The sequence below is a fragment of the Ailuropoda melanoleuca genome, chromosome 8 (genome assembly GCF_002007445.2).
Source record: "Ailuropoda melanoleuca isolate Jingjing chromosome 8, ASM200744v2, whole genome shotgun sequence".
NCBI lineage: Eukaryota > Metazoa > Chordata > Mammalia > Carnivora > Ursidae > Ailuropoda > Ailuropoda melanoleuca.
Genome location: NC_048225.1, coordinates 13569099 through 13589798, shown reverse-complemented (window position 1 = coordinate 13589798; position 20700 = coordinate 13569099). Strand labels below are relative to the sequence as shown.

Genomic DNA, 20700 nt, shown 5'->3' with positions numbered 1-20700 from the left:
CGTCTTCTGAGAAGCGTCTCTACAGCCAGGATTCATTCATTCAACACAATATGCACAGAAATACCCAGGCTCCCTGTGTGTGTCATAATCACACATGCCCTGTGCGTTTACACACTTCACGCTGCGGTAGCAACCCCTCACACACATTGTCACAGGGACCCTGCAGAAGAAGCCTGTGAGCCGAGCAAACCAGGGCTGTCGGGACCCCCAGTTAGGGGATGAGACAACAGAAGCCCAGAGACGTTAAGAGATTTTCCGAAAGCCACACAGTTGGTAGGAGGCAGGTCTCAAGCCTCCCATTTCAGACGGCCAGCATGCACTTCCCCCAAGCTGCTGGCCCCTTCTCCGGCCCACACTCTGCACCAGCCCTGGGCCAGTGTCCCCAGTGGTGCACACGTGGCTGCACATGCACTCTGTTCCCTCCCAGACACACACAGCCACCTGCCCGTGGTCATGCCTTCCCGCCGACACATGGCACTCGGTCGCAGCAGGCCTCCCAGAACAGATGACTGCCGAGTGCCCCTGACCTCTCACGTCCCCACACAGGGACCTCCCAGGGGACATGGCTCATCCGCTCTGTCCGTTGTAACTCTGATGCCTTCTGGTGCCGGCCTCAGGGCCTCCCTCCCCTTCCTGCTCGCCCCCTGGCCCTGGCTAGGGAGAGGGACGCCGCCTCCAGAAGCAGCCAGGGGCCTGGCCACTGCCTGGAAGAGCCGGACAAGTCCACCTCCCCCGCAACAGCTTGGCCAGAGCGCCTTCCAGAAGGCAGCACACACTGTCCCGGCAGCTGGGTTTGGGGAAAGCAGCTTGGGATTGGTTCCGGAGCCCCAGGTGGGAATCCCGGCTCTTCCTCTCACTAGATGTGCGACTTGACCTCGTCCCTACCTGAGCCACAGTCTCCTCTGTACAAGAGCATTGGGTATTCCGGGGCCGGTGATGGCACTTCAGAGAGGGGGCTATGTGGAAGTGCTTGGCACTTGGGTGCCCCCGACTCAGGCACCTTGGGTATCTTTCTTGCTGAGTTTATAAAACGATTGAAGACCCTTCTCCAGCTGGGCCTGGATCTGTCTCCCAGCCCAGGCAGACTCTACCCACGAGGTTGTGTCCAAAAGGGACAAAGAGGGGAAGCGTATGGCTATACGCTCCTGCACACGGGTCTTCTTCCTCAAAGGCCTCAGCCATGGAAGCCTCTAGCATTGGACGGGTTGAGCTTGTCTGAGGACAGGCAGAGACGGCACTGCCCACAGCAGCTCAGTCCTTCTCTGTCCACAGAGGGGCAGAGCACCACTCTGCCTCCAGCACGGCATTGCATTGTCTGGTCACAAAGTTGGCCCCAGGACTCTAATGTGGTTCCGTCCTGCAGCCAGGCCCCTCTGTTGTTAGGGGTCTCTCCTCTGGGCAAGGGTCGCATTTCCACTTGCGTCTGCTAAGGGAGAGGTAGGTCCTTGGTCAGGGAAGGACAGTGGAAGGCCAGCCTCAGGCCCGCTGGAGAGAGGCTCTCCCTGTCTCTTCTGCTCCCTGGGCCGGGTGCCTTGGGTCTCCCCATGCTTGAGTAGCTCCTGAGAAGGGTGAGGTCACTCCCCGCGGGGGTGCCCTCTGAAGATGGGTCAGCCGTGGGTTACAGTCCAGTTCGCCTGGTCAGGTCATTCATTGTCTACTTCCCTCTTGTTTGCTCAACCCCAGCCTCAGTATTACTTTAATGTCCCAGCCTGGATCCGCTGAGCTGGGGAGATAAGACAAGCATTAAGCATTGGCTTAAAGGGGGGCAGTGGGGCAAACCATTACAGTATGGCAGCAGGGGCTCAGGGGGGAGAAACCCCAGGGTGCGGGCGACCTCAGGACTGGACTCCAGGCTGGAGAACCTGCTGTCTCTGTGCTGGAGGTGTGTTCTCTCCGGCCAGGATGCCTCCGTTTGCTGCATGTGCACTGAGCACCTTCTACGTGCCAGCCGTGTTCTGGAGCTGGGATACGAAAATAACTCCTTGCTGTCAGCGAGAAACACCACGTGCTCTGAAGACAAACAGGCAGGGTAAGGAATTGGGCAGGGACGGGAGCACAGTCTAATTCTGAGAGAGGGGTCAGTCAAGGCCTCTGCAGCAAGATGGCTTCTGAGCAGAGAGACCTGAACGGCGCCGGCAGTGAGTCAAGGAGAAAGCATTATCGGGCGCAGAAGGAAGGAACCACAGCAAAAGCCCTGGGGTAGCTAGGAGCACACGTACCCTGATTTTCAAACCACTGTAGGAGCTGATCTCAAAGGGGTCTTCATCGCTGCCATTCTTTACGCTAAGAATTTATAAATTGGGGGGCACCTGGGTGGCTCGGTCGGTTAAATGTCTGACTCTTGATTTGGGCTCAGGTCATGATCTCACGGTTGTGGGATCGAGCCCTGCATGGGGCTTGCCCTGGGCATGGAGCTTGCTTGGGATTCTCTCTCTTCCTCAGCCCCTCCTCTCTCTCTCTCTCTCAAAAAATAAATAAATAAAATAAAAATTATAAATTTCTGGGAAGGAAGGGACCTTAAAGATGATCCAATTTCTTAATATTTAAATCCTCTATGCAATATCTCAGTCAAGTGTTACTTCAGCCTCTGCTCAATACCCCTGGTGACAGGAAACTCACTACTTCCTGAAAACACTCATTCCAATTCTTTATAATCTTGACTTTAAATTTTTTTTATTTTAATTGCGATGGAGTCCACATAACATAAAATTTACCATCTTAATTATTTTTAAGGGTTTAGTTTTCATTTCAGTAGCGTTTCGGCTCAGTCTTAAGTTCAGAAATGTTTAAGTGCAGCTTTATCTCGCAAAACGGAAACCCTGCACCCATGGAAAACTACTTTGCATTTCCCCTTCCCTGGCGCCTGACACCCACCGTTGCACTTTCTGTCTCTATGAAGCTGACCACTCTAGGTGCCTCGTATCAGTGGAATCAGACAGTATTTGTCTTTTTGTGACTGCCTTATTTCCTTGAGCATAATGTCCTCAGGGTTCATCCATGTTGTCGCCTGTGTCATAATTCCTTTCCCTTGAAGGCTGAGCAACATTCCATTGTGTGTCTAGACCACCTTTGCTTTGTCCATTCACCCATCAACGGACACTAGGGTCGTTTCCACCTTTTACTAGTGTGAATAATGCTATGAACAGGTGAACAAATACCTTCTTAAGATCTTGCTTTTAATTCTTCCAGGTACACACCCAGAAGGGAAATTGCTGGGTCATGCAGTAATTTTGTTTCTATTAATTCAAGGAACCACCATCCTGTTTAATCTTGACTTTTGAATGTTCAAACATAATTACTTTTGAAAGTCTGATTGGATATAGTAGACACAGTGATTAGCAGTGGCAAGAGGTTTGCCAGTAGAAGTTTACTCAGAAATGGGAGTGGCTAATCTGGGAAAGCTTCTTGGAGGAGGTAAAATTAAAACTGGTATCTGTCTTTTCTGAGTTGCTGTTTTCCTCGTGAGCAAAATGCCGATAAAACTACCCTAGAGTTTTGGGAAGTTTCATTCCTTCGTTCTAGAAATATTTATTTCTAGAGCACCCACTTTGCAATCAGCACTGCTTTCATACCGAGTGAAATGAGAAGCTATTGGAGGGCTTTGAGCAAAGGAGCCACAGAATCTGACTCCGGTTTTAAGGCATCACTCCGGCAGCACGTTGGGAACAGATGGAGGAGGGGCAGGGGCCGAAGCAGGGAGCCAGGTAGGAGACTGTTGTCCCTGCTGTATTCAGTAATTTCTGTTCCCTTGCTCTAGAGGCTTGGAGCGGGATCCGTGCAGCCCTTACCTTCCTGCAAACCCTCAGCTCCTTCCTCTGCCTCTGACCAGCACCCTCTCCCCACCAAAGAGACCCTCCTACCTGCCTCTGAGAGCAGAGAGAGGCCCGGCCTCTGCAGAGGGCAGCTCCCCTCCCTGCAGCCCCCTGGAGCCACCAGGAGCCCCGAGATTTCTAGTGTTCCTCTCTTCGTGGCTCCTCCTGCTCTGGGGAGTCTCGGAGGCCCGGCTCTCTAAGCTTTTAGAAAAAGACCAAGAAGACGCTGTTGGCTCACCTAGCCCCTGTGTGTGGGGCCTCCGAATTGCCGGGGAGGGTCCCCTTTCTTTATTGCCAAGCTCCCGAGGAGGAAGGAAGAGGAGAATTTGCAGGAAGCCCGGCCACAGGGACCAAGCGCCCCTCATCTCCTTGAGGTGGGGCCCCTGGGCTGAGGGTTACCGAGCACCACCAGTGTGCCGAGGACTCTCACAAGCTGAATTTCCTCTGACTCTCCCCACGGCTCTGTGACGTAAGGTCTATTTCTTATCTCTGCTTCCCTGAAGGAGAAGCGGGACTCAGAAGTTGCGTGCCGTCATAGAGACATCAGTTGTCAGAGTGAAGGGGCCTTATGAGTGTCTCTCACCCAGCGGCTCTCTGCCCTGGCTGCACATTACGTGACCGGAAAACCTTTTTTTTAATACCGGTTTCCAGGCCACACCCCCAGAGATTCAGAGTTTGACTTTAAAAGCTGCTTGGTGATTGTAATGTACAAGCGGAGTGGGAACCACCCACCGAATCCAGCTCCTCCCTCTTTTTGCAGATGGGACACTGAGGGCCTGGGAGACTCCTGGACACCCCTGCGGCCACCCGGGGTCAGTTTCCCGGGGCTGTTGTAGCAAATTACCACCGAGGCGATCGCTTAGCACAGCAGAGATTCTCCACGTCACGGCTCTGGAGGTCGGAAGTCCCGAATCAGTGTGTGGGCACGGCGCACCCCCTGTCCAGGCTCTAGAATAGCAGCTTCCTGGCCTCTGGCCTGGCCAGCTTCTGGGATGGCTGGCACTCCCTGCATCTGCTGCCTCATAGAAGCATCACCCCAATCTCTGCCTCTGTCTTCACGTGGCCTTCTCTCTGTAGTCATGTGCCGGTATCCAGTTCTCCCCATTCTTAGAAGAACACCAGTCCTACTGGATTTAGAGCCCACACTAATCCAGTATGACCTCATCTGATTACGTTTGCAAAGATCTTACTTCCAACAAGGTCCCATTCACAAGCTCTGGGTGGGCATTCATTTTGGGGGATACTGTTCAACTCAGTACACACCCCATCACTAGTGGCAGCACCAGGACTCCAATCCAGCCTCCAAAATCCAGTCCTTGGCTTGGCCCCTCTTTATCCTCCTCTTCTCAGTAATGGCCTCCATCAAATCCCCTCCCCACCTTTCACCAGCCCCCAAGCTGGCACCTTTCCTGGTGGAAGGACATTGTCTTCTAACCGTGGAATCCCAAAGGTCAGAGACCAGGTCCAAGACCTCTCCCTGGAGCCCAGTCCAGGAGCTAGGGATGCTGCATAAAGCCAAGCTGAATTGAATGGATGAGTGCTCCTTAATGAGGTAGTGAGGACCCCACTGACAGAAGCAACCAAGCAGAGGCTGGCTGACCCTATGTCCCTGTGAGAGGTGCTGCCATTCTAGGAGAATCAATCTAGCACAGAGCTTTGGAAGAGTATGGGAAGTGGACTGATGGTCTGGACTCAGCCATTTACTGGCTGTGTGACTATGGGTGGGTTCTGTAACCTCTCTGTGCTTTGGTTAGTAAAAACAATAGTATCCAACAAAGGGTGTGGGGATTGAATAGGATGTTTATAAAATCTTTGCCCTGCCATGTAATAGGTGCTCAATAAATATTTAGCTTACAAAAAAAAAGGAGGGCCTGCTCCCGATCACCAGGAAGAGGGATGGTGAAGCAGGGTGGAGAGTTTGTGGTAATAGGAAAAAGAAAAAAAGGAACCACACACAGCGCTTCCCTGGTCACGGGCAGGTTCACAGACAATGCTGCAGCCTTTGGCCTGTGACAGTCAAGCAACGTCAATGGCAGATCCACATTTAAACACAGTTCTGTGTCCCAGCCTGAGAGCCTAAGCGAGAGCGACCCCCAGCGTACGCCCACGGGGTCAACTACTGGCTTTTGGGGTGGGACAGTATTTATGACCCAAGATGTCCAGCACTCCTGGCCCCTGACCACCTCATGCGGTTAGTACCTCCCAGTCTTGGTGTCAACCAAACGCGATCTCAGTCACACATTTCCAAATGGCCTCAGGATGGGGGTGGACATGGTGGTCGTGGCTGCCATTCTGTCCTTCCTCCAGCTGGACACAGCCCACCCCATGAAAAGGAACCAGGATAAGGGATAACTGCTCCTCTACCCGTTCCAGGGATGGCTGATCCCATTTGGGGTGTGGAGTCGGGGCTGCCCGACTGCCAGGCCACCCCATCAGAGCCAGCCTTGGAGGTCAGCTGTTTTGTGGAGCCCTGGCCTCTCCAAAACCCCCACCAGCTGGCTGTGCCTCCCCCGCCCCACACCGTATGCCGCTCACTCCACCGGCCTCTTGCTGCTCCCTTCCCCAGCAGGGCCCATCGTCTGCTTCTCATCAAACATGCAGAACTGATGTTGCACAAGTTCCCCCCAGAGGGGATTAACATAATACCCCTGATTTCTCCTTCCCCTCTCTCGAGCGCGCGCTGTGCCTCCCCCTGGCTGTGGCCCGCCTTTGTTTCAGGAGGAGCGATATACTGTGTCTGGAAATGTTACTGCAATTAAATATGCACAAGAAGGGGGGAAGGGAGGGGGGAAATGAGGACAATGAAGGATGTGAAACATCAGATGCAGCAGCTGCTTGTTGCTATAGAAACCCCAGCTCCCCACCACCATCCCCGCAGCACCCCTTCCCAGCTTAAAATTCCAGTAGGACCAAGTACACTGTCGTCCCGGGGTGCTGGGGCCGCAGGATCACAGGGTCCAAGCTGCAGGGGCTGGAGCACATGTAGGCTGCCAAGGTGGATCTGGGGGTCTCTCCTGTTTCTCCTCACCCCCCACCACACCTCCAACTGGGTACTTCTGATTGGCAGTAACACCCTCCAGTAGTTCTGCATTCCAGTCCCAGTTACATAATAAATCACGGGAGAGCTTCCGCATTTGACTTTGGGATGTCACAACATGGAGACAAAACGGCACATTCAGAGTCTGGTGGGGAAGCCAGGCTTTCTCTGTGCTTCCCCCGGGTCCTCTCCGACTGCTGGCAGCAGGGCTGGGCTCCCTCCCGCTTCCTTCTCGTGTCTCACCCACAGCACTGAGTGGGGGTCTGCAAGGTGCGGTCTGTGTGCCGGAGGGGGCGTGGTGGGGGTCCAGAGGACTGGCAGGCTGTCAGATGGCCAAGTGTTCTCCAGGGGGCAGGGGGGTCCCAGCGATATGCCGCTCAGTGGGGAACCATGTGACATCCCAGACCTAGTCCCACACAGGTGTCCAAGGGTGGAGAGATGGCAAGCGGCCTAGCAGCAGTTCACAGACAACAGACCAGGCCTTAGTTGAGTGCGAGCCGAGTGGGAGACAGGGCGTAACGGGGCTGCCTCCCGCTCCCACCGCATCCCCTGTAAAAAGCGAACCGCCTTGGGCCAGGGGTTGGTAGTCGCGCTCTAGCCTGTGCTGGTTATGTAAGGCTGATAGTTAGGTCCCCACCACTTGGCAAAGTGCTGGCACCTAGTAGGTCTAGTCCTATACACAGGTGGGTGGGAGAGAGGGAGAGGAAATTCAGAGATTTGTAGATAAACCAACATTCACTAAGAAACGAGAGACCATCCATTCTGAAGAAGTTATTTGAGACGATATTAAATAAATATTAAAGAATAAAGTTCTAGACTGCTTAGCCTGACGAAAAGTCAGAAGGTGGAACAGCTCCTTTCCAGTTTGTTGAGGGAGTGTGTTGGTGACGCTGGTTCGGGCTAGTTCTGGAGGGCTCCGGGAGCAGGACCCGTGGAGGGAGCCACCAGGAGGCCAACTGTGACCAAGGAAGACCTCTCTAAAAGTCAGAGCTATCCGCTTTGGCGTGGGCCACTGAATGAGGTAGTGAGTTCCCCAAACCCAGAGATATTCCAAGGAAGGGATGTGGCCAGGCACGTTCAGCTTTTCAATCCTGCAATTCTACAGCATTTCTTGTTGCAAAGGGTCATTTGATGAGTTCCCTGTCCCCTGGCGCTGAGGCTTGTGCTCGGGGGCGGTGGGATACCACAGGATGTTTCTAATAGGAGATGAGCCAGTGTCAGAGCTCTTGTCATTGGTTGAGGGGGGCTCACTCAGCCTCCAGGTGGGAGGAAGCAGACCTCTAAATAATAGGATTTGAAGGGCATGGGGCCACACAAGATGTTTCCCTAGGGAAGCCTGGCATTCTGATGTTAGCAGGTCCGTCTGGTGGAGTCAGCATTACCCTCTCCCCTATAGCTCCTTTTTTAAAGTCACTGTCACCGTCTTGAGTCCAGTGCCCACTCAGTGTGGAAATGGCAGCCTGGGGTCTTTTACACCTGCCAGGGGGAAGCAGCCTAGCCCCCAGAGAGCAGGCAGAGGGACCTAAAGTTAGCGTCCCAATCTCAATCCGGCTGACCTTGGGTGGGAAGGCACTGCCTTGGGCTTAGGGAGCCTAAGGCTGAATGCAAGCCCCGCCCCAACCAGCGAGTCCATATTCTCCCCTTTTGAATCAGTCCTGACGAGGCTCAAGTTCAGGGTTTGCCTTAGGACCTTGGACGAGGAAATCCACGCCACCTCTAAGTGCACTCACGTGTCATAATCTGCAAAATGGGTGTCCTGCTCCCTGTCCTTCCAGCTTCCCTGCCGAGTCCTGACAGTAAGACGGTGGAGGGACTGGGAAAAGTAAAGTACGGTGTCTGCGCCTTTGCCTTGCACAGAGCGAGCGTTCACGAACCGTGTGCCGAATTAGAGTACCCGCCCCTCCGGGTCCCCACGGCGGGTATAGCTTAGTCTCGGCAGCTCTTCGTTGAGCGAGCGTATGGTTGAAACTGAGAGAAAAGGACTTAGGCTGTGTTTGGCTCCGTACATAGGAGAGCTGGGAGCCAGAAGGCCTGAGTTCTGGTCTGCTTATTGGCCGTGTGACCTGATGATGGAGAGGACACTTCAAATGGCTGTGAGAACAAATGAGCATGGAATGTGAGAGAACTTGGCAAGCTCTCGCCCAGAGATAGGAAAGATGTGGGCTGAGACTCACTAAGTGAGCGCTCGCTGTGCACCAGACACTTTATTATGATTTTCAGTCCTATGTCCACCCTGTGATGTATTATTTGCACCCCATTGTGTAGATAAGGCTCAGAGAAGTTAAGTAACTTTCCCAAGGTCACACAGCTACCAAGTGGACAAGTCAGTTTTGAACCCCGATCTCGGTCTGACTCTAAAGCCCACCATTCTTCTGTAAAACTCCGAAGTGTCTACACTTAAGGGAATAACAGTTCTGGGAGAAAGGCCGGCTGCAGGCCTGACTTGTTTCTGGTGGTGTTCCCAGCCAGGGGAGTAATGAAGTATGTCTTGATTGTGTCTCCAGAAAACAGGTTTTTTATTACTCACCACGGCGGGCTGTACATCTCCGACGTGCAGAAGGAGGACGCCCTCTCCACCTACCGCTGCATCACCAAGCACAAGTATAGTGGGGAGACCCGGCAGAGCAATGGGGCCCGCCTCTCCGTGACAGGTAGGCGAGAGGGCCGCCGAGTGCACTGGCCCACCCCGGGGGTGGCCGTGACCGTGCCATGGATCCGGGAGACTGCTGTGTACCTAGGACATCAGGGGACTCAGAGGAGCAGATTAAAGAACATACAGGGCCCAGCGGGGCGGAATACGTCCACTTTGGTTTGGAGTGCCCTTCGTATAAGAACCTCAGAGTCTGCACCAAAGGAAGCTAACTCCCCTGAAGAACTGATAATGAGGGTTAATGCAAGCCATCCTCTCTTTCCCTTTTTTGCCTTTGCTGCCAGGAAGCTCATAAATGAAACCTGATGTTCAAACATAGTAACAATGAGGTTAGATTGGATTAGATATTGGACAGTTTTGTTCTTTCAGGTCTCTAAGTATTTTTCAAGATTCTATTTGACCTGTTTACGAGTGCATGTGTTTCTTCTGTTGTGGCTTGAGAGTAGGCAGGATATAATCCATAAACAACAGTATTTGTAAATTAAATAAAAGATTCTTATTCTGGAGTGACTATCACTTTTTAGGAGGGATGGAAGCTAATGTTTATTCAGTCCCCTTCCTGCCAGATTTCACTTATCTGTTAGGCACCCTAATAGCCTTATGAGGTGGACGGGGTTCTGTTTTCCAGGTGAGAAAACCAGGTCTTAGAGAAGGCAAGAAACTCGCCCCAACTGTTTAACCAGTGGGAGGCAAAGCCAGGACGTGCCCTCTGCAACCAGCGTACCACCCCCCTCCCCGTGGAAGGAGTCATTTGAACACCCTGCACATGCCCCAGTCACGGGGTAAAGGAGGGCACGGGGTACTCAAGGAACAGTGCCTTTCTGGAAACAGCACTTTTTCAAACTCTTGACAGCAATCCACAGATAGACATTTTTATCACAACCTGTGCAAGGCACACTGGTCGTTCCTAGCACACGCATTTAAATGCACTCTGCTATTTCCTATTCTATTCTATCCAATTTTGATTTATCTAAATGCTGGTGGCAACTCACCGAATGGATTTCACAAGTTCCTAACAGTTCATGACCTACAATTTGAAAATCTCTGCTGTCGAGGAGGTGGGATTGGAGTGGCTTATGGAAGGAGGGTGAACTGATAACACCGTGGTTTTGGAGACTAGACTCACCCAATCACGCAACCTCTCGGGGCCTCCGAGAAAGTAGGTCGACTAGATGACCACTCTGATTCTAATTCTGACCTTCTGGGGTTGGTGAGGACTACCCTGACCCTCAGATTAACTCTATCCCAGACCCTCCCTCATTTGCCCGACACATTCGAAGAGCAGGAGCCGAGAGGGCAAGGATAGGGCTCCCCGATTCTCCTTTATGTCTCCAGCACCTGGGCCTGGGCCTGGCACCTAGTAGCTGCTAAGTAAATATTTGTGGAGCTAACCAATGCCAAGGGAAACTGTGCTGGTGGCCGCACCGAGGGCCCCCATCTTTGTGGCTGGACTTTGGAATCTGCGGCCCAATTCCCGAATGTGTTGGAGTGGTTCCCTGCAAAGTGTGGGGACTTGTTTGCATGCTGTTTTGTAGCTCATGTGCATGCTTCTCATGAAACATGGGAACGGTGCAGAAATCCCCCTCCTGCAGGCCCGCCGCTTTCTCCGGCACAAATATTAGGCCCTTCATCCTGCCAACCTCACCTCCACTTTTGTTAGGGGGGGGTAGGCAGGTGTCTCTCAAAAAAGACACTCTTTAAACTGGTGGGTATGCCAACCGTTCTCCTTCTGGTCTCCATACCCCAGCAGGTGTGAGGAGAAGGAGGGGTGGGGTAGGAAGAGCATGAGAGATGCCACCAGAGAAAAAGCCCAAACAGAAGGACAGAAGTAAAGAAAGGGAGGCCCTCCGGACAAACAGAAGGGGAGAGGTGCAGGCACAGAGAGACAGAGGACAGGGACAAAGCAGAACAGAAGAAAACCTGCACAGAGAGACAAAGGCAGAGGGGAGGACCAGAGTAAGCGGGAGCTGAAAGGAGCAGGAGGGACCTGGAGGGAGGGGAACAGAGGGAGCCAAGGGGAAGGGGCCCCGCCGGTGACACAGCCCTGATGTGATGTGATGTGACAAGGCCATCTGCAAGCTGCTTGTCTCGGCAAAAATGCAAGTGATACTGGAGCAAAAGGCAGTGCAGAGGGGGTGTGAGGGGGGCACATCGGGGAGCTCAGGCCTCAGCCTCCAGTCCCACACATCGCACATCCTCTCCGGCTGGCAGAGGGGGGCTCCCTCAGTCCTGAACAAGAGAGGCTGGCCATGGTTTCCGCTGAGAAGCTTCACTCTCTCGTTCCCGGCACCCCCGAGGGCTCCCGGGCTGGCGGCTGGGAAGGGTGGCCAGGAGCTGGACCTGGTGGCTGAGGTGTCCACACACCCCCAAAGGACGGCTGCCCCTGTATCCCCAGACCCAAAGGCAAAAGGAAGGAGTGAAAGATTCATGTGGCAGTGTGTCCTTGATGGTCCTTTGGTGAGGGCAGCAACCAGACGTGGTTCCTTCAGTCCTCCCAGAGTGTTTGAGAAAGGAAGAGGGTGGGAAGGAAGATGGGCCCAGGAGGTATGTTGGATAAAGGACTCTGAATCCAGCCTAAGGTGCAGGCTTAGCCTCACCCCTCACTAGCTGGGCAAGGGGGCAGAGAGTAAGGAATGTCTCACACCTCAGTCTCCTCACCTCTAAAATGGGAGTGGCAAAACATAAGCCCCGCCTCAGGGCCCTTGTGAGAAATAGGTACCAGATGGACAAAGCTTAGCGTGCTGTCGGCCACGTAGGAAGCATCAGGAGAGTAGCTGCTGTGTTTGGTGGTGACTGTCTTGTCTTCCGGTGCCGCATTATTGTTCCTACTCCCTTCCAAAGAGCGTCTGTTGGGGGCGGGGGGAGGAGAGCAACTTTCATCTTTCTGTTCTATCCAAGGTGAAGGAGGCAGTTATAAGAATAGTCCGAGCTCCCTAAAATCCAACCCCAAAACAGCCATTCTGTGCACGTAGGTGCTTTGTTGAGTTTTCCAAGAGCTTCCATGAGCATTCGCTCCACACAACAGGCATCATCAAGAGGGGACCAGTGACCAGAGAGGCTGGCCGACTAGTCCAGGGCTCCCCAGCTCACGGGGGGCTAAGCCACGTGCAGAAGCCTTGTTCAGGGTGGCTTTCCAGGGCAGCACTGCTCATCCAACCGGGGGAGGTCCCAGCAGCCTGCCCCGGACGCCCCCGGAAGTTTCCCCGGGCTCAGCCATCTGGCTGCCCCAGCCCCGCGCCCGCCCCAGCAGCGCCCGAGCCCCCTGGGCTGTCGCCGGTACATGCCGCAGCATTTTACTTCTGCTCCCGAGTAATGAAAGAGGCTTCTTTCCCTCAGAATTTAATTTCACGCCTGAGACTCGGTGATTAATTCCCTCCCCCTGCCCCTTCCTCCACCGCCCCGTCGGCCCCTCCGCTTGTAAATTCTGCGGTGTGCCACAGAATTTGTGTATTTTGCATCAATTAAGTGTCACATTGAGTAATTCTTCCCTGGCACTGGGTTTGTTTATCCCGACCATCCCCACAGGGCTGCGTGGGGAAGAGGCCGCAGAAGCGGGTGGGGAGGGAGGGCAGGTGCACACTGGCATCGCGATTTCGCTCCGTCGAGCTCGTGGACGGCCGTTTTGCCGCTGTTGCCTACAACAGCCGTATGAGACGTGGAGGCAGCGCTTCCACCTCCGCCCCACGGATGAACCCCAGGCCCTGAGACATGACAAGACTCACCCAAGGTCACACGGTTTCCCTGTGACCCAGGGGGACCGGCACCTGGCTTTCCTGATTCTCAGCCCAGCCTCCTTCTGCAGAGCCACAGAAGGTGGGGAGGGAGTAGAGAGTCTTCTAGAAAGCCTCTCCCCCCCTGACCCAGGAAGAATTCCTCACCCAGCCCTTCTCCAAGGGAGATGAGCTAAGGACAGGGCAAATTTGCCGTTCGTCAAGGAGGGTCCGGAGGGGGCATCTGTTGCTCCCACCATTCTCTCTTGAGCAGATCTCAGTATTCGGTTATTCCATCTCAGCCCCCGTCGACTGAACAAGGGTGGGCAAGACCTGGTTTGTGATGTTGGCTCTGCAGTGTGATCCTGGGGAGGTCACTGCCCCCCTCTGGTCTCAGGGTCGTCCTCTGTCTGTGGCCTCCAAGACCCCCAAGCCAGCTCTAAGAGTCCAGGTGCCTCTAAAATTCTGCAATGTGGTAAGTGAGACCACTGGCCCACCCGATGCCAGAGTGCCCCCGGTCAGCCCCAGAGGTCAGCGGTAAAGCAGCCGTAGGCCTGCTCTGTCTCAAGATGCTGGCAGGCTTCTGGGGAACACAGATCCATGGCCTGGTGTTGAAAAGGGCTCTGGGGGAGGGGCGCCTGGGTGGTTCATGACAGTGGTGGCATCTGCGGAGGGAAACAAGGTGGCTGAGAGCAGGGGTGAGGGAGACCCCCTTTCACACTGACATCCTTCTAGACTCCCCGAAGTTTTGCCATGTGCATATATTACACTTTTTAACTTTTTCATTAAAAAGAAAAGGTTGCTTGAAAATAAAATGGAAGAAAAAGAAAACTCTATGGGTATCTAATGAGAAGGGCCTGGGGGCCACATCCAGAAAGCGTGACATTTAAGCTGGTTTGTGAGAGATGAAGAGGTGGTGGCCAAGCGGAGGGGGCTGCTGGGCATCCAGGGGAGGGCAGTGTGGTGACACAGCGTGCCACAAGTGGGGAACCACTGCCCGGACAGGACGGGGGGTGGGGGGAGCGGGAGAGGCCAGGAACCTGGCTAGGACCAGACCCTCCATCACAGCAGGCCTAACTGGGGAGAAGAGGTGGGGGTTGTATCACGCAGCAGAGGAGAGCCTGGGCAGTTGTTACAGCAGGAGGAGGTCGCCAAGGTAGAAAACTCAGGGAGGCATTTGAGCTAAGAACTAGGCCGAGAGCAGCCAGAGCACGGCTCAGAAGCGTCAGGGCCATCACACACAGAATCCCAGCAGCCAGGGGCCAGGGTCTTCCACAGGTCGGGCCACAGGGCCTGCAGTCACTGCTCTCTCTTGCTTTGGGAATATAAAATAGAGAATTGTTCAGGGTGGCAGGGGTGGTTTGCAGAAGGTTTAATTTCTGAATCCCTCTGGGTCCAGATGGAAATGCACGGTCCTCTCTGAGTTTGCCAGGATCGCAGGTGGGAGGAGACAGGACAGGGCAGATGGTTCCCCCATCCTTGAGGGGCGCCCCCAGGCTAGTGTGAGGCCCAGACCAAGGCTTACCAGAATCGCAGATTCAAGAAGTCATGACTCTCGTGTCATGGGGTGTCTCTGCTCCTGAGTCTGGGCCAGACTCCAGGCACTGTGTCTGTGAAGGGAGCTCTCCCATACTCTCTCCCTCTCTGCACCTCTTGCTCTTTCCCTTGTTACATCTGTCTGTGTGCCCCCCTTATCCTCCTCCCACCTCCCCCAAGCCCCTGCTTCCCCGTCATGGCTCTCAGGGCCTCCACCTGGCCTGAGTAGGAGGGTTTAGGCCAGAGCCTAGGGCCCAGGGGACACCACAAGCCATCCCACACTGGATGTCCTTCATGCTGGGCACCCGTGGGCAGCAGGTGCCTGTTCTCATGCTTGCCTCCCCGCCCCCACCCTGCTTCATCCTGCTCAGGCTGGCCAGGGCCACTGATGCTCTCTGCCTTCCAGACCCTGCCGAGTCAATCCCTACCATCCTGGACGGCTTCCACTCCCAGGAAGTGTGGGCGGGCCACACAGTGGAGCTGCCCTGCACGGCCTCCGGCTACCCCATCCCTGCCATCCGCTGGCTCAAGGATGGCCGGCCCCTTCCGGCCGACAGTCGCTGGACCAAGCACATCACGGGGTTGACCATCAGTGACCTGCGGACAGAGGACAGCGGCGCCTACATTTGTGAGGTCACCAACACCTTCGGCTCTGCAGAGGCCACCGGCACCCTCACAGTCATCGGTGAGTGGGGAGCCTCTCCGCCTGACCTAAGGACCTTTGAGAGCACAGGGTGACAGGAAGGGGCGGCCCCTGCCTCTGGCCAGCTCCAGGGAAGAATCCCCTGGCTGTGGAAGGCAGCCAGGCATCCCGGGAAATGCTCTGGGTTTGAAATCAGAAGATCTGCTTTTCGGTCCTGGCGTTATCAGATAGGAACCGACTTGGGCAAATCCCATAACCGTGATCACCACCTCAGTGTCCTTTTCTGTAAAATGGGATAATGATCCTAGGCCTTCCTACCTCCTGACATCAGAAGGGTCAGAAGGGACCACAAGGGTGCCAGCGATGGTGACGAGCCCACAGGGCTTCCTGGCTTGTTGAGAGGGAGGAGTGTCTGCACTCAAAGTAAACAGGGCTGGAGAGGACATATTGTGAAGGCGATATTCAATATTTCACAGTAATTGATAGGGGCATTGATCGATCAGATCGGACTTGGGCATAAATGACAAGGCGGCCTTTCCAGGACCTGCTGACCAGGTGTCAGCACTGGTCCTGCCTGTTCCTCCCCCATCCCGGAGCCCCGGGGCTCCAGGGGTCCAGCGAGCCCTTGCGGAGAGCAAGGGGCCTTCGCCGACCCTGCTGCTGCCGAGCCCCCAGGGCTGAGGGAGGGCAGTGACAGCAGTGGGGCTGGGAGTTGGAGACCCTTGGGGAATCCCACTCCCGTGGAGCAGCTATATAGCCTGAGGCCACACTGAATGTTGTACTGAGCGGTATCATGAGGGTCACCGAACGTGGGCAGAGGGAGGAGGCTGTCCGGCGGTGATCCAACCCCATGCCGCAGGGAAGTTCCCTCCACCGTAACAATTGACCAGAGCAGGCCTCCTCCCCCTCACTCCCTGCCTCAAGAGCATAGAGCTACAGGTCTGCAGACCCTCGGTGTTCTCCCTGCTCAGCTGGCCTCCTGGGCCTGGGGTCATATCCCCCCCAGCCCAGATCTAAGCCCAGTCTCCTCCCCGTGGTCAAGGGCATCTTGAAAGTTCGGGTAAATTTATCTGCAGTGCTGGGAAGAAGTCCTCCCTGTGTGAACACATGTGAAGCTGGAAGAGCAGAAAGAGCCCCAAGAAACACTCCGGGAGTGACAGTGCGTTACAGATGCTTAGGTTAAAATGCTGAGAGCCCAGGGGATAGGGGGCTCCTCACAGACTAACGAGCCCCAGCCGGCAGGGCAGGCAGGTGGAAGGGTCAGCGCTGGTCTCCCCCTCCTTGCCCTGAGTACCGTCTAAAACTGTTTTGTCTAATATGCCTTCCCCCTTCCCCCACTCCTGCTGCACACACATGCGCGTGCACTCACACACACACACACGGGCACGCGCAGGCAGATGTGTGCAAAGGTCACATGCCCACTTCTCCGTACGCACATGCACACACGTACGGTGCCCACACGTACAGATACACACGTTCCTCCACCTTAACATGCTCACTTCCAGGCTCGCGCACACAGACCCACAAGTAACTGCCCAGGCCGTGTGCACAGCCCCACGGCCCCGTAGGCATAAGTGCACCTGATTCCCCTCTGACCCTCAGCCCTGCATCTTCCCCCAACCCTGGCTTTGGCTGGAAAACCAGGTTCAAGGAGAAGCGACACAGCTTCTCTCTGCCTTCCATTCTCTCTGCCGGCCCCTCTCGGCCAGGTGCACGGAGAGGAAAGCATGCTTTTCACACACCCCCCCATTCTGCCCCCAAGCCTCCCACCCATCTTGTCAGCAAGTCGTGCGGGGCAGCAAGGTGAGAGCAGCTAGCTGGCGGAGCCTGGGAGCCCCGGCTGGTGACTGGGGTAAGCAGGATGCCACCTGCCTCATTGTGCACTGACACTGCCTGGGCAGGGACTCTGGGAGAGGGCGGGAGAGCCCGGCCTGAGCAGACTCCTGTGTGCTTTGTGCCCTACCCAGCCAGGCTGCCGTCCCCCCTCCTCCAGGTAACCTCGCTGGGGTCTTAGGCCCCTGCAGGCCTCAGCCTCCTCTAGAGAACCCCAAGCCCATGGAGATCTGGGGAGGGAGGTGGCCAGCCTGCCCGACAGTAATAAACACGCCCGGGGCAGCCATAGACATGTAAAGTGAGGGACAGCGCCCTGCTCTCAGGTGCTCACAATCCAGACAGAGCGACAACACAGAGAAGTGATTAAAAGACCATGTGCTTAGTGTGGTGACACTGATACAGAGGGAGGCCCAGAAGAGGGGTCCTGACTCAGCCTGGGAGGGGAGTGGTGTCCAGGCCTGGACGAGGTGTCCTGAGCTCAGTGTGAAGGATGGGCAGGCATGAGGCAAAGGGGAAGAAGAGCTCTCTAGGGGGAGGCTCTGGGGCACAAGTGGCCCCGGGTGTGCAGCAAGCAGAGACAGGATGCTGCTACCCTAAGACTGTAGAACTGAGAAGCAGGGGCAGGTCCCCGGGAGCCTCGATGGCCTTGAATGCCACACCCAGTCGTTGGGTACCATGGAAGTTCTGAGCAGGGAAGTGACTGGTGACAGCATGGAGAACAGAAGGAGGGACGCAGGGAGGAGGGAGGATGGTACTCGCTGGGTTCAGGCTGGGAGCTGAGGGCCTGCAGCAGGGCAGGGGAGGTGGGGAGAGCAGTCACCTGGTGCATGTAAAGGCAGGCAGAGTGGCAGAAGATAGCAACTGGTTATCTCTATGGGTATGAGAGACAGGTGGTGGGGCCAGGGGTGCCTCCCTGGTTTCTGGGGTGGGGGACAGGGACGATGAGGAGTCAGCCAAGCTCCTGTCCTCCTTCTGAGCTGAAGGGAGCTCCCCTGCCCCACCGGGCAAGGGCCACATGTCAAGAAAGTACAGGCCCTCTTAACAAGAGGTACAGAGAGATCACCTGGCCTGACCCTGCCATTTGACAGATGAGTAAACTGAGGTCTAGAGAGGAAATTCACTAGTCTGGAGACAGAACCAGGGCCTCCCCCAGCCCACCCCCAGCCACACTGCTCCACGGTAAAAGCCCTTTTCTTTTGTTTTCCAACCCCCTGTCTTTCCCCTCGCTCCTCCCCTGCTGGCCCGGCCCAGACCCCCTTCACGTGACCCTGACACCAAAGAAGCTGAAGACCGGGATCGGCAGCACGGTTATCCTCTCCTGTGCCCTGCTGGGCTCCCCGGAATTCACCCTCCGCTGGTACCGCAACACTGAGCTGGTGCTGCCCGACGAGGCCGTCTCCATCCGCGGGCTCAGCAACGAGACTCTGCTCATCACCTCGGCCCAGAAGAGCCACTCCGGGGCCTACCAGTGCTTTGCCACCCGCAAGGCCCAGACCGCGCAGGACTTCGCCATCATTGTACTGGAGGGTGAGCTGGGGCGGCCGGCACCCGGGAGGGTTCAGGCTCCCTGCCCCCCTCCCCCCCCCGCCCCCGAGCAGGCGCTGGTCCAGGCACATGCCTATCTTAGTTCATCCTTCCATGGACCCTGTACGGGGATGCTTTTTCTTCATGTTCCCTATTTTGCAGTTGGGGAAACTGAGGCTTGGTCACTTGCCCGAGGTCACACAGCTCGGCCAAAGGTCAGACTTGGGATCCAAACTCAGGTCTCTTAACCACCATGCTATATTGCCTCTGCCCTTCAAAATTACTAGAACCTCACTACGAAAGGCGTTTTCTTTAAGATCCCAGAGGCTTTCAATCTCACAGGGGCCCTGGGAATGCCCACCAGGAGTCACTGCCTTGAGCCCCACCTCTGCCTTCTTCCCTGAGCCCTCTCTTTCTGGCTGTCCTCTCTTCCCTTCCTGCCAGCCTCATAGACTTTCAAATCTTCTCCCTGACTAAGGGCTCTTCACAGCAGGCTCTGTTTCTTCTTACAGACCTGGGTTTTCACATGCTTCTGTCTCCTTTTAAAGCTGCTACCAACCAGGGCTCCTCACCCAGCACCTCTGTGTATGGGTGTTCAGGTTGTTCACTGCACAAAGTGCCTAACCCTCAGGGCGGGACCAAAAGTAAGGACTGAAATCCAGCTTGAATTCCACTTGTCAAGCCATGAGCCCTGCCACCATGTTGTGACCACACAGAAGCAGCCCCTTTTTCTTATTTGCACAGGGATACAGTGAGGATTAGCAGAGACCCCATCCTTACCAACAAATTTGGTGGTCCCCCAGCTCCTTTGTTGCTACCAAAACAAAACAAAAGCCCCACAGTCCTATCGCTTCCAAGGATTTTTCAGTCATACCAAAGACACCAAACCCAGGCAGCCCTACAGTTTATCAGGGTCCCACATGGGTCCATCTGTCACAGTCTGTGGGTCCTCATTCCTTGGGAGGTGGGACCTGGGAGCGGGCATCCCCTTATCCCTCACCCTAAGTACAGGACCCAGTGAACTGCCCCACCCTCAGCCCCTGCCTCCTCTCGTCCAGCCAGATCCTCTTCCCAGTGCGGAAGCACACCAGCCAGGCCAGACCAGTTCGAAGTGGGTGCCTGACCTCTGGGGACGTCCCGTCTGACCGATTCCCCACACCGTGCATTTTCTCTCTGAGAGGACAGCCCCCTGATGGCCAGTTGGGGACAGGGATATGGGATGTGAAGCTGGCAGGAAGGGCAGAGAGTGCGGAGGGAGGAAGAGCCAGACGGGAAGGTTCAGGCGAAGAAACAGAGGAGGGCCCGACGGCCATGACCCTGGTGGGCAGTCCCGGGCTCTGCCGGGCACCAGGCTCTCCCCTGGGTCTAGGTAAGAGCCCCACCCCCCCGTAAATGGGGCTAGGGGCTGGCAGACTGGATGAACATCAGCATTTTGGTGTGAAATGTGGGTGGGATGTAGAGACTCATGCTTCGTTGGCCTTACTTTTTCTTTTTTTTTAATGTTTGTCTTAGTTTTTACTTGGTAAAGTGCATAACGCGTACTTTAACCCTTTACAACAATCCCGTGTGGAAGGATGGCCAGGCTCAATAATTACATGCCCCCTCTTCCGTGGAGCAAGGTGGGGCAGCGGCGTTCATTGTCCTGTCTGGGGTTGTTGGGTCAGCGGAGACTTAAGTTCCCACCACGCACGCAGACACCAGCGCCTCTGGGCGACAGCTAAGCTTCAGACTTCAGGCGTTTCGCTAACAGGGCTATTTTTGCTAACCGGGCTACAGCAACCCCCCACCCCCCCACACCTGCAGGAACGAGAGCTAGAATTAGACTCCACAGGTCCAGCCCAGCCGGGTCCTGGTTCCACACACGGTTCTTGAGTCCTCTGTCTTTATAACGCAGGGAGGAGAGAGGCAGAAAAGGAAAAGTCGACAGGAGCTGACATTTATCAAGCACTTACAAA

At 55.3% G+C, this 20700-nt stretch overlaps 1 protein-coding gene across 1 annotated transcript in view; it reads left to right on the top strand.

Moving 5' to 3' along the window:
• The window catches only part of DSCAML1 (DS cell adhesion molecule like 1), a 376149-nt gene that overhangs the window by 243044 nt on the left and 112405 nt on the right, over window positions 1-20700 (top strand). The window contains exons 4-6 of the mRNA XM_034665856.1: window positions 9354-9500; window positions 15152-15430; window positions 18473-18748. Of these exons, the coding sequence (XP_034521747.1) occupies window positions 9354-9500; window positions 15152-15430; window positions 18473-18748 (702 nt within the window). The remainder of the gene's footprint in view (window positions 1-9353; window positions 9501-15151; window positions 15431-18472; window positions 18749-20700) is intronic.